Here is a 15,754-nt window from a genome sequence, read left to right on the forward strand (position 1 = left end):
CATGGCTCCATCCGTCTATGTTGTATGGACAGGACAGTGCAGATTCCAAAGAACAGAGCCACAAAAGACAGGTGAAATGATTTATGAGACCCTCCTTCATGCTATGAAAATTATAAATTTATTGGAATGAAGATCATTTGTTACTGGGCACAAAATACACACACTGTAAATTGAAAGAAAAAAAAAAAAACATAAGTGCAAACAGATTCCAGGAAAGAAATGGGCATATATATATATATATATATATATATATATATATATGGTTTGCACACAGTACATATATATATACACATATATATGTGTGTATATATATATATATATATATATATATAATGCTTATTTATTTTGAGAGAGAGAGTATTTGCATGAGTGTGAGTGGGTGAGGGATAGAGACAGAATTTCAAGCTGTGCTCTCAGCACAGAGCCCCAGGCAGGGCTCAATCTTATGACTGTGGGATCATGACCTGAGCCGAAATCAAGAGTCAAATGCTTAACCAACTGAGCCACCTATGCTCCCCAGAAATGGGTAAAGTTTTAAAAAGTTGTTGCTTCACTTCTTCTGTCATTTCTACAATAATGTTACAACAAATCCTTATAAATTATTTTGCTACAACCCATCAACAATTCAATAAGGATTTCCCAGTGAACACAAATTTTAGATTATTAACATAGCCTATATAGTATTTATCAATTTAAGAAAGTGAGTATCCAGGACAAACGTTTTTGAGTGTAAAAATGTGTAAGTAAAATGTCTTGTGTTATTTGATTATTTAGTGTTATAAAATGTATGTATGTGTATGTTTTTAACTTGGGGGTCAACTGACAGGTCTTTGACCAACCCAAAATGACAGAATCACAGTACATTCATCAATAAACTTGTGCAATATATTTGTATTATATAAAAGATTTTCTAACACTGTGATTTTTGTGGTCAATTATTTATTATTATTATTATTATTATTATTATTATTATTATTAGAGAGAGAGAGAGAGTGAAAATCCCAAATAGACTCCATGCTCAATGAAGAGTCCAACGCAGGGCTTGATCTCAAGACGCTGGAATCATGACCTGAGCCAAAATCAAGAGTCAGATGCTTAACTTACTGAGCCACCCAGGGGTCCCAAGATTCATTTACTTTTTTAAGCATATTTATATCACACCATGTCTTAGATCATAAACTGTATACATTACCTTTTGTGCTAAAACAGAGCAGGTTCCAAATATTCCAAATATACAATTTCCTACTATAGTTTAGTAACGACCACAAACCTATCAGGTTTCTTCAAAATTAATCAGCAGAACATTGAAGGAATTTTTTTTCATGAGAAAGGAAGCCAACTAAGCTTATATAATTTATATATAACAATACATTCTGTTTGTTCCCAAATCGAACAGAAGTTCTTCTAAAGTAGATGGTTTGCACACAGTAAGAGCTCAATAAACATTAGTTGAATACATTAGTCTCTCTCTTTTGACCCCCACCCTACCATTACACATATAACTACTGCTAGCGAATACCAGAAGGCAACTAGCTCTGAAATCCACCCACCCCCTGTCCCTGGGGAAATAAGAGTCAAAGTTTAATCACCTGAGCAAATTTTCTTTTATTGAAAATAGTTAACACCTGGTTCCCTTGAAAACAAATACTTCAATGAAACCATGAGGCTGTCACAGGAATTCATAAAGATGCACGAGGCACCATGAACCTCACTGGCACAGGGAACTTGTTCTGGTGATGAAAGCTCCTTTTGTAAGAGAAGTTGTATGTACAGAGCCAAATTCTCTGGCTTACTATTGGTTCTCCTCCATAACAGCCACCCTTAACCCCAATAAAGCAGAAGGACACAGCATACACCGAGCCCTTTTTCTGGTTGCTATCCCCAAACCCCTTTGCCTTGGAGTCGCTCCCAACCCTACAGCATTAACTTCGCCCTAGGGTTGGGATCACTAACCAGATGGTCTGTTGCCTGCAGAAATGCGCATGCTCAGTTCATAAACCCGTGCACACCCAATAAAGCGTGAAGCTCAGGTGCTGGCGGCTGCTTTTAGACGCTCATTTCTTTAGTTTTGTTCCGCGTCCAGTTGATTGAGTCGCTTTACGATCATGCTGTTGATTTTCTTAAGATCGTCTATGTCCTTTCCCTCAGCTGTTAGTCTTCTCGACACATCATCCATCTTGTTTCCAGTTTGAACTTCAAAACAGAAAACAGACTGTGTTACATTGATAGCCAATGTGTTCCGTCGGGACCCGCTAGTGCCTTGTGTTGGTGCTTAGCCAAGTGCTGAAAGGTCCCCTTGGCAAGTCCCCTGCTCCAATAACCCACGCAGCCCACAAGCCCAGGAGAGAAATCGCCGAAGACTAAAGCTGTCTGCCAAAGTGCATTACTTTTACAATTTATTGGGCCCAGCCTCCACTACCTTTGGCAGCTCCACACAGATTTTGGCTGAGAAACTTCACTGTGAGCCACCAAAGGAAACCACCAGCTAGTCTCATTGGGAGCATATCAGAGAAGTGATTGTTACATCGTCTTCTTAGAGCGCTCTTCTCCAGAGGTTTGTGGCTCCTCATTGGGAAATTAGGTTTTCTGGGTTTCAGCCTATTTTAACATAGCTCTGCTGGTTCTGAATTACCAGCCCATAAATGAACATGTAGTAATTCCCCTCGGACCATCCTAAGAACAGAGACTGTATTTTCAAAATAAACAGAACCCTTGGCAATAAAATAAGCTATGGAGGTTACTCCATACTCATCAGAGGTTAAAATTTCCAGGAAATGCAGCAAAAAAATCCATACTTAATATTTGAGTTTCTTATTATTTCCATTTTAAGCAAGTTTTTTTTCCCCAACTAATGTTGCTGGTAGCATGCCACGAGGCTTAGTGGATAAACTAATGTGGGAAAGTAAACTAGATAGAAGAGCTTCCCCTTCCAGGCTTGGGACAAATGGTTGCCCAGAAGCTGCTTCTTCCCCATGTCTGCAAAACTATGCTGGATGAATTATGGTCTAAGACATGAAGGAAGGATCTTAATTGAGATTAACTACAGAGCCAGGCAGAAAAATCACTTGCTTCTGGGGAAAAATGTGAAACTGAAGTAAATTCATAACACATAATATCCTTTCCCCTCTTGGGAAACTCCTAGTAGAACATAAGTCAAACAGAGAAGGAAGCAGCAGCCGGGCTGGCTTGAGTGTGTTCCACGACACACTGATTCCAAATTAAATTCCAAAAAAGAAAAAGAGTTCCATGTGCAAAAATGTTAGAGAAAAATTTTGCACTGATCTGCCTCTTGGAAACTCACAAGAAGTAAAAAAAAAAAACAATTTGAGCATTATCTAACTCAGCAATTATCAAGCTCCTTTGACCATAGAATCCTTCTTCCCTCAGGCAACAACAACATCCCAGGAACCTAGTATTCTCTGGAATAGACTGCTTGGCCACTAGAATTTGTTACCAGAGGCATGTATAGTAATCTACTCTTGTAGCCCATTATTCCTTTTTAGGACAGAGATTATGACAAAAACATAAGGTCCAATGGTTTAATAAGAATGTAATCAAGTATAAAATAAGTCTATTCCCTCTTACATAAAAATACCAGTTATAAAGAATACAGGTTCTTTCACGTCAGTGAAAAGACTACACATTTGCACTAAATCCCACTGAGGAGAGCAAAATGGTTTCTTTGTTAAAGATGAGCACAGGCCAAGTTCATTTCCAGAGGCCTATGCCAACTCCACTCTGAGGTTGAGTTAAGGTTTGTCTGAAAACCACAGGAAGTCCTTGTTTTATTTCTTCAACATAGGCAATGGAGGGCAGGGAAGCTTTGGAGCCAGACAGGTCAAGGTTTGAATCTTGGTTCTGCCTCTGATTAGCAGGGTACACATGGAGAGGTACATTTCTAGGTCTTAGTCTCGCGTCAATAAAATAGAAATACTAAATACTATCTTAAGAGGTAAAGATGTAAGATAATGAATTTATGTATCTGGCACAGAGCAATAGCCCAAAGAAAGACATTCTTCTTGGGGCGCCTGGGTGGCTCAGTCGGTTGAGCGGCCGACTTTGGCTCAGGTCATGATCTCATGGTCTGTGAGTTCGAGCCCCGCATCGGGCTCTGGGCTGACAGCTCAGAGCCTGGAGCCTGTTTCAGATTCTGTGTTGCCCTCTCTCTGACCCTCCCCTGTTCATGCTCTGTCTCTCCCTGTCTCAAAAATAAATAAAATGTTAAAAAATAAAAATTTAAAAAAAGACATTCTTCTTTGTTCATATCTTCTTTCTCTTTCTTCGTATGACTTTGCTCTCAACATAAAACACCAGCAGCAAATATAACATAAATCATATTTATACAAGAGGGGTATAATGACAGTAATAAAGTGCATGCTCTTTGAAGTCAGGCAGGAGTGTCTTTGGGCCCTGATTCGGCACTTATTAGTTGTGGACCTCAGGCATGGTGATTAACCGAAGCCTCAGTGTCAGCATCAGTAAAACCAGAATAATAGTAGATTGTACGACCTAGAGTTGTTACGAAGTTGTGAGCAAACAGACATCAGGTGTTACTTAGCACAGTGCCTGGGAAAATGAGTGCTCGATATATAGCACTTCTTATCATCATTACCTTTAACCTCATTACCCATCGCTCCACAGAAGAGAGAAGTTCCTTTAGGTGGCTCTCCTGCCGATAGGGTTATCTAAAATTTCCTGCTAGTTTAACTCAGTCATTACCCCAGATGGGTGTGGCAGAATGATATTTGGAGCATTAATTTTTGTTGGTATAACATTTCAGAATTCAGAGTAATGCATGGGCTTTTTCTGGTCCTGAAGATTCAGGAACAACCCACATCCAATGGACAGAGACAAGGGCACCATTATTGTAAGGATAGTTCCCATTGAAGCTTTTAAGTTGGAGAGGGCATGGACTGGGTCAGAGAGAAGCAGTTAAATATCCCACCTCCCCACCTGCCCTGACCCCAGGTCTGGGGAAGTTTGGGGAAGAGAAGGGGTCTGAGGCTGTAAAAGAGCCACACCCCCTGCCCACCTGTCTCCCCCATCATCACCACCACTACGTCCTTTAATCCTGAATGAATTTAAATTAAAGGCCTTCCAAAGACATGGGCTCCACTTCTCATTGAAGATTTTTGAAGGCTACAGGGCCTGCAAAGCAGGAAAGGGCAGAAGAAATAAATGATGGTTCTCAGGACCCAGGGGAAAAGTCGTGGTTCAGGGCAGCAGGAAGCTGAAATAAATCCAGATAATGGCCCACAAAGGTTAGCTGAGAGAGAGAACTGATGGGCTTGAGGGGAGAGGGCAACCCACAGAAGGAAAGGACAGCACCCTGCCCCTGCCAAGGCAGAGAGGAGAGTGGCCCTGAGGCCTGGGGGGTCTCGCCATGTGGGACAGCCCAGCCACCATTCAATGGCAGAGGTCAGGCCCAGGCTGAGAGCAGGGAGGGCAGGTCGTCATACAGCCTGGGGGAGTGTCAAACAGGAAAGAGGCGGCCTCATCACCTCCCCAACACAGCCTCTGGGACCTTGCACAAGCCCTCAGTGCTTCCAATAGATTTCTGGGAAGTGAGAAAACCTGGGAAGGAGTTTGAAACCTGAATGTGACTCTATGGTAGAGACCTGAATTAATGGAGCAATTACGTACTGGATTAAGAAAAACTAGAATCAACATTTGACAGCCAGGGACTCCCAAGTAAGAAAGGAAAGTTATAGAGACGCCTGGGTGGCTCAGTCAGTTCAGCATCTGACCCTTGATTTTGGCCTAGGTGGTGATCTCATGTCAGGCTCTGCTTTGTCAGCCTGGGATCCTATCTCTCCCTCTCTCTCTGCCCCTCCCCCACTAATGTGCTTGCGTTTGCTCGCTCTCTCACTCTCACTCTCTAAAAATAAATAAATAAACTTTAAAAAGAAAAGAAAAGAAAATTATAGAAATATTTAATGTCCTTGTTCGTGAACTTGTGGCACTGTGGGCTTACGTCCCCAGAATCACAGGGTCAGGCACTTGCCGTCTGTCTTTCCAGTGTAGCAGTGATTGCCAAAAAGCATGGACTCCTCACAGGAGCAAAGTTAAACAACCAGCAACAAACTAAGAGCATTTAAGAACTGAGAACGTGTCAGTGGTACTTACCTATTAGAAAGATCACAAAGGAAACCAGTGCCAGACTGACAATCAGCACAATTATCAACCCCATAAAAAATAGACTGTGACTTCCGTTTCCTGAGTTAGTGCCAACGTCTGGGATTTTCTCCTGGAGAGCTAACATGAAACAAACAAAAATACCTAAGACAAAAACTCCTCAGGATCCACCTTGCCAGCAGAACTGAAAAGTCCCCCACGATTAAAGACCCGAGTAAGGGATACACCCGTTTTTCCCTGTGATCACCCTGGAAAGTGACTTAAGTCATAGGAATGTCTTTGGACTTATGTCTTTGGTGCTCTTTGTGAATTTTTTACCTTCTTCATCCTTGGTAGTCAAAAAAATAAGCAGGGTTTAGCACTCTCCTTGGAAAGTTCTTTGAAGATGGTGTGAATACTGAAGAGGCAGGACGTGGGTTTTCTTTGGATGGGTGGGAGAAGATATGTGTGTTAAGCTTTCAGAGTGATGGAGACTGTATTGCCCTCTTTCTGAAGTGACAGGGGAGTAAAATACAACTGGCTGGGACACCTATGCTGAGTGGAAGGCTGAATGCTCTAGGGTATCTCCCAGAAATGCCTTTCACCATAGGAGTAAGTTAAGCTGACATCCATTTAAATAGAAAAATGGCCCCGATGTATCTGGGTTTCTCAGAGCTGTCTTTGGGATGAACCTGCTTGGCAAACAAGGTTCTTTTAAATGTTGTGCAGTTACACTGAGACTGCAACTATGCTTATAAAGCAGCTAAAGCATGAAGTGTCCACACTTGGCCATCATTTTGTAAGGCCTGTTTGCCTAGGAACACCCAAATTAAATTAAATAAGCACTATAGGAACTTGGGGTCATGGAGACCATTAACTTCCTTTCTGTATTCTCTCCTACTTTGCATCGGTCCCACACACTGTGCTACTTGATAATAGCTAGGTGGGTGGCTTAGGTCCTGGGCCGTGTAAATACATCATGCGTCACCCCGCAACAACTTTTGCTTCCTAATCAAAGCAATGGCATAAGCTGGTACCCAAATACCTATTCCTGTGGAGACTTGACTGCAGTAGAAGCAGGTGAAAGTCTGAACCCATTATAATGAAGAAAAAAGCAAGACCTCAGTTAGGATTTAGAAGGGGAATAATAGATATAAATTTGGAATTACCTGAGTTTAGAATGGGAATGGAACAAACGACTAGTAGAAAATTAAGGCCTGTGTTTGAAAGTCCGAGTTGAAGCTGGAAAAATGGGGCTCAGAATGATCTGAGAGAGCTCGTTCACAATATTTAGGGAACAAAGTACACATTTAGTATTTAGAGGATTTTTGTTTTCTCCTCCTTTTTTAACCCCTTAATTGGGACCATTTGTGATTTTTAAGTAGAAAATGAAGTTGACTTCACGCCCCCCCAAAATTTAATGACTTCTTGAAATCTGGATGAATGTGTGGAGTATTTTCTCAGCAATGCACTACAAAGTAAGACTTCTCCAGGAAAGTGGGCACCACCGTGACCTGGCTGTGGTCTCTGGAAGGCACGACAGCAGCCAAGAGGGATGAGCAAACCTCTTGGAAGACCAGCACTGCAGTTTCCCTGCCCTTTCCAGGGAGAAACACTCCACAGAAACTTCTCAGAACTCTTGAAGACACATTCCAAATCTTGCTTAGGACCCAAGAAAGCCCATAAGCCTGTCAAATATTAAGAGAACTAACACAAAAGTTGACTAATAATAAAAAGCATTTCCAGCACTGAGCTGTTCCTAATGCCCACCCTGCCACCCACCACACCCACAGGTCCAGATTAGCCTTTACTATTTTTAGGGGGCCCAGAAGCCAGGAAGAGCCAGAAAGCCTGGGAGGCACACATACGGAGCAGATGCTGTGAGCCAGCAGGACAGAGGGTCAGTCTGTTTAAGTCATTTATGGAATCCACAATATAAAGCTTTCGATCTTCAGGCATGCCTCGAGAGCTGGTGTCCTGGGAATGATTCATAGTTCCTGGAAGAAAACACTGACACTAAACAGAACGCCGGCTCTGGGAGCCCCACTGCACAACAATCAGAGGCCACAGGAAGCTGGACAGGCACGGAAAGAACCACCCACATGCATTATTTCCAGCTGAAGGTCTAGAAAAGCTGTGCTTGTCCAGAAGAAAATATTTCCCTTTGGGGACAACGTTGTACCTATTCTTTTGCTTGGCTTGCCAGGAAGCTCAGACTCAATTGTGACACCCAATTTGAGCCCTTTATACCCTGCTTATCTGAATATCCTCTTTCCTTCTCCTCAGATTTCTTAATTCTCGCTATTTTCCCTGAGCCTGCTTTTTAATTTTGTAATTTATTTTATTTCATTAATTTTTTTAAGTTTTTATTTATTCATTTTGAGAGAGACAGAGAGAGAGCACATGAACATGAGTTGGAGAGGGGCAGAGAATGGAGAGAGAGAATCCTAAGAAAGCTCTGTGCAGACAGGGTGGAGCCCGATTCGGGGCTCAAACTCATGAAGAGTGAAACCATGAAATCGTGACTCCGGCTGAAGTAGGTTGCTTAACTGATTGAGCTGCCCAAGCTCACTGAGGTGCCGCAAGAAAACTTTTTTTTTTTTTTAAACGTTTATGTATTTCTGAGACAGAGAGAGACAGAGCATGTACGGGGGAGGGTCAGAGAGAGGGAGACACAGAATCCGAAGCAGGCTCCAGGCTCTGAGCTGTCAGCACAGAGCCCAACGCGGGGCTTGAACTCACGGACCGTGAAATCATGACCTGAGCCGAAGTCGGCCGCCCAACCGACTGAGCCACCCAGGCGCCCCAAGAAAACTATTTTAAAATAAATTACAAAATTAGGGGCACCTGGGTGGCTCAGTCAGTTAAACATCCGACTTCAGCTCAGGTCATGATCTCACAGTTCATGGGTTCCAGGCCCGTGTCGGGCTCTGTGTTGACAGCTCAGAGCCTGGAGCCTGCTTCGGATTCTGTGTCTCCCTCTCTCTCTGCCCCTCCCCCACTTGTTCTCTATCTCTGTCTTTCTCTCTTTCAAAAAATGAATAAAAATTGAAAAAATAAAATAGTTTTCTTTTATCACATTGTTTACATTCTGGTGAGATGCCTCAAATCCTTTGGACAAGAAAACTATGTATAAACATATGGAAAGGTAAAACTAAGCTAGTCGGCCTGTGGCCCAAAGACAGATTGTGAGAGGGCAAGAGAATATTACCACAAACCATCCTAATTGCATGAGGCTTTAAAACATAACTGCAATTTTTACATTCTCGCTCAATATGGTATATATGAGTCTCCACCTTACATGTATTCTTTAGCCATTAGATGCTGGCAGGGAGTCCTCAAGAGAAAAATCTTCGCGGGCTAGGGTGCTGTAAAGAGGAACCGTGCAGCGGGTTGGAGGCTAAACTCTGGGACGTCTGAGGGCTCTTTCCTCCGAATTTCCTTAGATTGAGGCCACTTCCATAGTAAAGAATTTTAAAACTGAGGTTGACATTTAAGGTAATATTTTCTGATGACAGCACTTCCAGCAAACCTGAAAAGCCCGAATGGGTTTATTTATAAAGTCTGTTTTATTAGGTCTCTTCTAGCACAACAGAGAACGTGTGCCCTTTTAATTACATGAAATAAAGGGCTCTAGGAAGACAAATTCAAATTACCATCAAAACTGTTTCTTTCATGGTGATCTCTCTTCATAAAATGAGTCCAATGGTGACATAGGGACTTTTTGATGTGAAAGGGACTGTAGACACGCTCTAGTCTGGCCCCCTCCTTCCCACAGAGGAGGAAATGGATGCTCAGCTGGTGAATGCCCAACACCACACATTTACTTAGAGGCAGAGCTAGCCGGAAGCAGACCTCTTGCTTCAGAGTTCACTGTGTCTTCCCTTTCCTCTCCACATCCCTCCCTCACCCTCTTCTTCTTTTATTTTTTAATGCTTATTCATTTTTGAGAGACAGAGCCTGAGTGGGGGAGAGGCAGAGAGAGAGGGAGACACAGAATCCAAAGCAGGCTCCAGACTTCAAGCTGTCAGCACAGACCCTGATGCAGAGCTCGAACTCATGGACCGCGAGATCATGACCTGAGCTGAGGTCAGACACTTAACCAACTGAGCCACGCAGGTGCCTCCCTAACCCTCTTTCAAGACTTGGCTCAAACCTCATCTCTCGAAGAATCAACCTGCCTTTCCTTTGTGCTTTTGCTGGATGCGGTACCTTCTTCCATCAGAACACACATGCTATTTTACAACATTTACTGCTTGCATCTTTGACTTGCCTGGTTGACTTAGAACTCCTCAGGGTGGGCACCAATCCTATTCTTCAAATACTCAGTGTCAAATGTATAAGCCATGACGTACGTTAAGTTGGAAAACTAAAATATTTTATTTACGATTTGAAGCTCACCATTTACAAAAGAATTTGAGGCAGTTAATAATAAATGCAATGACAGAAAGAAACTGAGGATAAAAATCCTCATGTGATATCTATCTGGACTCTGGTAAAGTCAATAAACTTTATGCCTTCATTTATATGAAGCAACACACTGTTTACTTCCTGTTAACATTAAAAATCTTTAATAGCGGTTGCAAAATGAAGAAAGATAGAGTTAGGAGAAAACAAATTCAGAAAAAAAAAAAGTTGCGAACACCTACAGATGTGAAAAAGGATCAGCCATTTACTAAACAGGGTAAACTGCATCCTGAAACATTAAAAACCAGGAATTCCCCAGTCATACCTAAAACCCACTAGTACTTGTAAAAAATATGCTCCTGAAACCTAAGAAAAACATGGACTAATTAAACTTTTTATCAGTCAAAGCTAATAACTAAACAAGGTGTTCCAGGTATCCTGAAATTTTAATTAACAAAAATATGTAATTCTCAGAGTATTTTAGATTAGACATCACTGAAGCATTGATATTGATATTACTGAATTCCAAATATACTTCATGGAATAGTCCTAAGGGAATGACATGAAGTGATCATTTTTTAAAAAGCAGCAGCAGCATATAAAATAAAGGAGTCTTAGAGATCAATCAAGTCTTATCCTTTCACAGATAAAATCATAAGTAATGACTGATGCATGGTCACAGATTCTACTCTTCCAGAAATGCTTTGTATTTTATCATCTCTTATACTTTATTATCCCGAGTACTAATATTTGATGAGCAATAAAGGTTTGTATGTCACATCATAGAATCATCATTCCAGCCATGGCTTCTAGTTTAGGTGTGGTGACTGGCACGTGGTTCATTTTTGGATCTCTGACTCAATGTCCTTAAGCCTTAGCTTCCCCTTTAGGAATGGAATTGCTATTGCTCAAATCTCATACTGGAGCTTAATCAACGGTTACAAAGTGGAGGAACAACTAGAAAATCATAGCCACAGACACTAACCTAGGAGCAGCACAGCTAATTAAACCTCCAAATGATTAGCCTTGCTACTCACTGAAAAAGGTGATTCAGTGCAACAACAAATCCAAAATCACTGAGGCAACAACTTAGAGTCAGCTATGAGCGTGCCCTGAAAGTAAATTTCTTCCTCAGGGTAAAGTCATAATATAAATAGGTGCCATTTTCATGTACTTTTAAATGAACTACAACATGCAAATGAAAAATAACTAGCAAAGAAAATGGGATTGGGTGTCTGTGGTTCATGGCCACCAAGAGCCTATAAATGACTCCGTGAGTAAATGGATCCAGGATCACATGGCCCTGAGGCCAGGACCCACTGTTGTTGACACCAGTTGTTGCTATCTCTGGCATCTCCATATAAGGGCACCTGGGAACAACCAGCAGGGCTGGAGAAGCCAAAGTGTTACTAAATTCTGCATCACAGTAGCTCAACCCTCCTCCCTAACTCTGGTGTGCAAATTTGCTCACCATTCTAAGATTGACCAAAGCCGTATCCTTTTAACGGGGCCTTTTCTAATCCCTTGCACTGAAACACGTAAGTAATTTCATTTTCCTCCAGCTTAGATCATGCTCACAGCTCTTTTTATCATTTAAGAATTCTTTAACCAGCTACAAATAAATATTTCGACAAAATAGTTGTCTATGAAAAATTGCTTTGCTCTTTATTTTTTCCCCTGGGTGCTCGATATCAAAGCACAGAAATGACACACCGGTATTGCTTGCCACAAAATCCAAATTGTTATAATAGGGTTTAATTCAAAGCTAATAGGAAGCTTTATTGAGTGAGTCATGGTAATTTGTTCTTTAATTCCATTGCAGAGTCAGTGCCTCTTCACATTCAGGAATTAATTTTTTAAATCAAGTCTAAATCATTTCTATCAAAAGTTTAAAGCACAGAGCACATGCAACAAAAAACATCCCAGCCTCAAGAATCATAATTCGGTGTCGGTAGAGTAATAGCATGCAAATTACTTACAAAAAATGTGAGCTTTGACTGCTAGGTTACCAGAAAAGAAAAGAAAGAAAAAAAAAATACTATTCAGAAGCAACTACAGTAAAACTTTCTATGAATTCTGTAGTCCTGTCTTTGCCTTCCTTCAGCGAACGTGTGCTCCTACAAGGCCCATAAACCCCGGCATGATGTCGGTCTATATTTAGTGTTAATTTAGCCAAGCAGTGTAAGATTTCCAAATACTTTTTATGCAATGTCTAAGGTTTTTAGTGACTATATTACTGAAACTATGCTTTAAAAAGAAAAAGCCACCATGCCTTGATTCAATTGGTAACAGTTGAGGTTGTTATTGGACCGAAGTTAATGTCCTTATTTGACTGATGGGACGGGGTAAGCGGACACGTTTCTAGCACTTCTCACGGTATGCTCCCATATATAAATATCCAGTAGCGGACCGGAGCTGCCATTCTGACAGGACTCCAGACCAACCAGAGGACTGCAATAAAGAGCGACAGAGAAAGGTTGTGATACTAACTGGGATGATGGCACGTCAGAGAACCCCGAGTGCTTCCAGAAGCTACAAAAAAAGATTGCGAGTGGGAGATTGTATGGCTACAGACCCGCTGCGGAAGAGAGAAGCACTGTGTCTCATCAACTTCCCTTTCTACTCAAAGCCTTTATTTATTCTGAGTTTTTATGCATCCGCTTTCTCAGAAATGCCAGACTTTCTCTCATGGGGTTCCCTCACAGGCACGCCAAGGAGCGTCTGCCCTCTGGTGTACATGAGAGGAGCTACAGTGAGGACGACCATCCTCTGAGTCCCATTCGCAGGCTCCAGGGACAAACTATCCTGGCAGGACACTAAAGGCTGGGCAGTAATCAGATACGCAGTCCTTTCCAAACCTACCTTCCATTGCACATCTAGATGGACACATCTATGGATCTTTGAAACAGTTTGTACGTCAATCAGAAAATGTTTGCTTCACGGAACTTTCTTTACATTTATATTTAGTATGGACCTCGGTCTACATTTAGGGGAAAGGAATGCCATTTCCTTAAACTTCATCTGTACCAGGGGACCAGTTCACGGAGGAAGCAATATAACTAGTAACTGTCTCCTCAGAGGTACATTATACATTAAAAAGCTATGCCAAATTTCTTGAAAAATGAAAATGTTTGTTTGCTGTTATACTATCAGCCTGTTTATAAATCTCCTAGCTACCTGATCAGTCTCAAACCATCAAACCTCTGAAGAAACAGCAGCCTCATTTTGAATATGTACTATGTATGTTTTTCTCACTCCTGTAACCTTACAACCCTATCAGTCCCCCTTCAGGGATGAGGAAAAGGTAGCCTAAGCAATTCCTTACCCCAAAGTCTGAATTCAACCATATTTTACACCAGGGAAAGGGATGAAAAGTTTTTACGGCTTGCGATTAATTAGACTTCTGGAGAAGCACGTGAAAGCAAAGAAAGATGACATACATACCTCATTTTATCTATTACATACTTGAAAGGTCACATCAAGAAAAGTTCAGTCATAAGAAGAAAATAGGTATTCTCACCTGAAATAATCTGGGGGCACTTTTAAGTATTTCTTGATTTTTATTTCAAACACTTTATTTTACCATATCTAGATTCAACTCCCGGGAAATTCAGTAAATGCCATCACAGCCTTGAATCATGGATGCTGGTTGCTTCAAAATTAATGCTTGAACCTCAAAACATTAAGAACTGAGTAGGCAGGGACCATTTTAAATTCCTTTAAACCAGCAAGATTCAATCAAGAACCAAGGAATGAACTGGTTCATATGATATGAACTATCATATACCATTTTGCTACTTTTGAGAAAACTCAATTATTTTTATACATTGAAGCCCCAGTAATCCTTGTCTAGCAACTATCCATAAATTTCATGAAGATGTACCCATCCATAAATTTAATATACAGATTAACTCATTTCTCTCTTCTTCCTCCTAAAACCCCATTAAAAAGGCAGAATAGGAATTAAAATTAGAAAACCACAAGAATGAAAATTGGAAGAAATAATACTGAACAAGATTCCAACAAATGTATTGAATACGGAAAAGAGAGTGGTCGTTACCCGCAGGTGTAGAACGGCAGAAATCAGGCGGGCTTAGGAATTGGAGGCAAGAATGAAGTCTGGAACTAAATCCAGGCAGGTGATTTCATAAAGATTGAAAAACTGCGTTATAGAAATCTACCTCCCCCCCCCCCCATAAATGATTTAAGAAATAAAGCCAGAGGCTCAATTCAGCGGTTCTAGTTATTTCATGGAGTTCCAGGACAAAGTGTGTATGTGTGGGTTTTGGGGGGGGGGGGGGGTGGGGGGTGGGCAGAGGGTAGGTGAGGGAGGCTGGGCAGGGTCAGGGCCCACCAAAGCAGTTATCGCTGAATTTTACAACTCTAAAGTGCCTCCAATGACAAAACGAAGAAATAAAAATTGCACATCACAACAGTTTTATTACAATAGAGCGAGGTCTTCAAAATTCTGAATTTGATTTGCTACCTAAAATTTTATATACCAAGCCATATTACCTTTCAAGCATGCGGTAGTCTCAAAGTAACTGAGCCTCTAGGCACCCATTCCTTCACTGAAGGAAGTGTTCTCTATCAAGTAATCTAAGAACAAAGACACAGGGTCCAGAAAACGTGGACTCCAACCCAAGAGAGGAAAACAAATCCCAGGAAGATGAAGTCTCAGAAACAGTTGTATATATACATGAGTAAGAGAGAAATTAGTTTAGACTGAAACAGGTATACGGTTGGACTTTGACCCTGTGAAAAATTGATCTTAAAAAGTTTTACATATTTGGGACTGTTTCGGAAGAATTAGTGATGTGATGTAAATGTAAAACCAACACAAAATGTTGAGAATGGAAAGGAAGCACAGGCAACTCATTCAGGAATGAACATAGAGATATGGTCACTATAATCGAACGATGCCAATTTAATGGAAAAATACCAGAATGAGAAAAAAGGAAAAAGGAAAAATCATCTATCAAATAGGAAGCTGTCAGATGTCTAAACATAGTAAACTAGAAACAGTATAAGCATATTACTTAGAAATCTGAAACCAAGGGCCTAGGAAAAACACCAAAGGCTGAAACGGCCCCTGTGAAATGGAAAAGGATGGAGCAGGGAGCTAACTTTCCCCCTTACAATCCCTGAGGTACCATTCAACTATGTATATACATCATTTTAATAAAAATTTTTATTTAAAAATAGTATACATATACGAAATTGAAAATTTACG

At 41.1% G+C, this 15,754-nt stretch overlaps 1 protein-coding gene across 1 annotated transcript; it reads right to left on the reverse strand.

Annotated features, from left to right (window-relative positions):
• Window positions 1-399: 399 nt before the first annotated feature.
• Window positions 400-13,967, reverse strand: LSMEM1 (leucine rich single-pass membrane protein 1). Its single transcript, XM_015067350.3, has 4 exons — window positions 12,501-13,967; window positions 7,983-8,111; window positions 6,127-6,255; window positions 400-2,193 (listed from the first exon to the last, which is right to left on the reverse strand). The coding sequence occupies exons 2-4, from the start codon at window positions 8,104-8,106 to the stop codon at window positions 2,063-2,065; spliced, it is 384 nt and encodes a 127-aa protein (XP_014922836.1). The 5' UTR covers window positions 8,107-8,111; window positions 12,501-13,967; the 3' UTR covers window positions 400-2,062.
• Between the last annotated feature and the right edge of the window lie 1,787 nt (window positions 13,968-15,754).

The sequence above is a fragment of the Acinonyx jubatus genome, chromosome A2 (genome assembly GCF_027475565.1).
Source record: "Acinonyx jubatus isolate Ajub_Pintada_27869175 chromosome A2, VMU_Ajub_asm_v1.0, whole genome shotgun sequence".
NCBI lineage: Eukaryota > Metazoa > Chordata > Mammalia > Carnivora > Felidae > Acinonyx > Acinonyx jubatus.

Bases quoted from the DNA above. Each gene is read 5' to 3' on its own strand.
- LSMEM1 (XM_015067350.3), bottom strand. From the start codon at position 8,106: ATGAATCATTCCCAGGACACCAGCTCTCGAGGCATGCCTGAAGATCGA. The intron at 6,256-7,982 runs GTATGTGTGCCT...GTTTCATGTTAG, and splicing joins TGGCTCACAGCATCTGCTCC to CTCTCCAGGAGAAAATCCCA. The intron at 2,194-6,126 runs GTAAGTACCACT...TCTGTTTTGAAG, and splicing joins CTTTGTGATCTTTCTAATAG to TTCAAACTGGAAACAAGATG.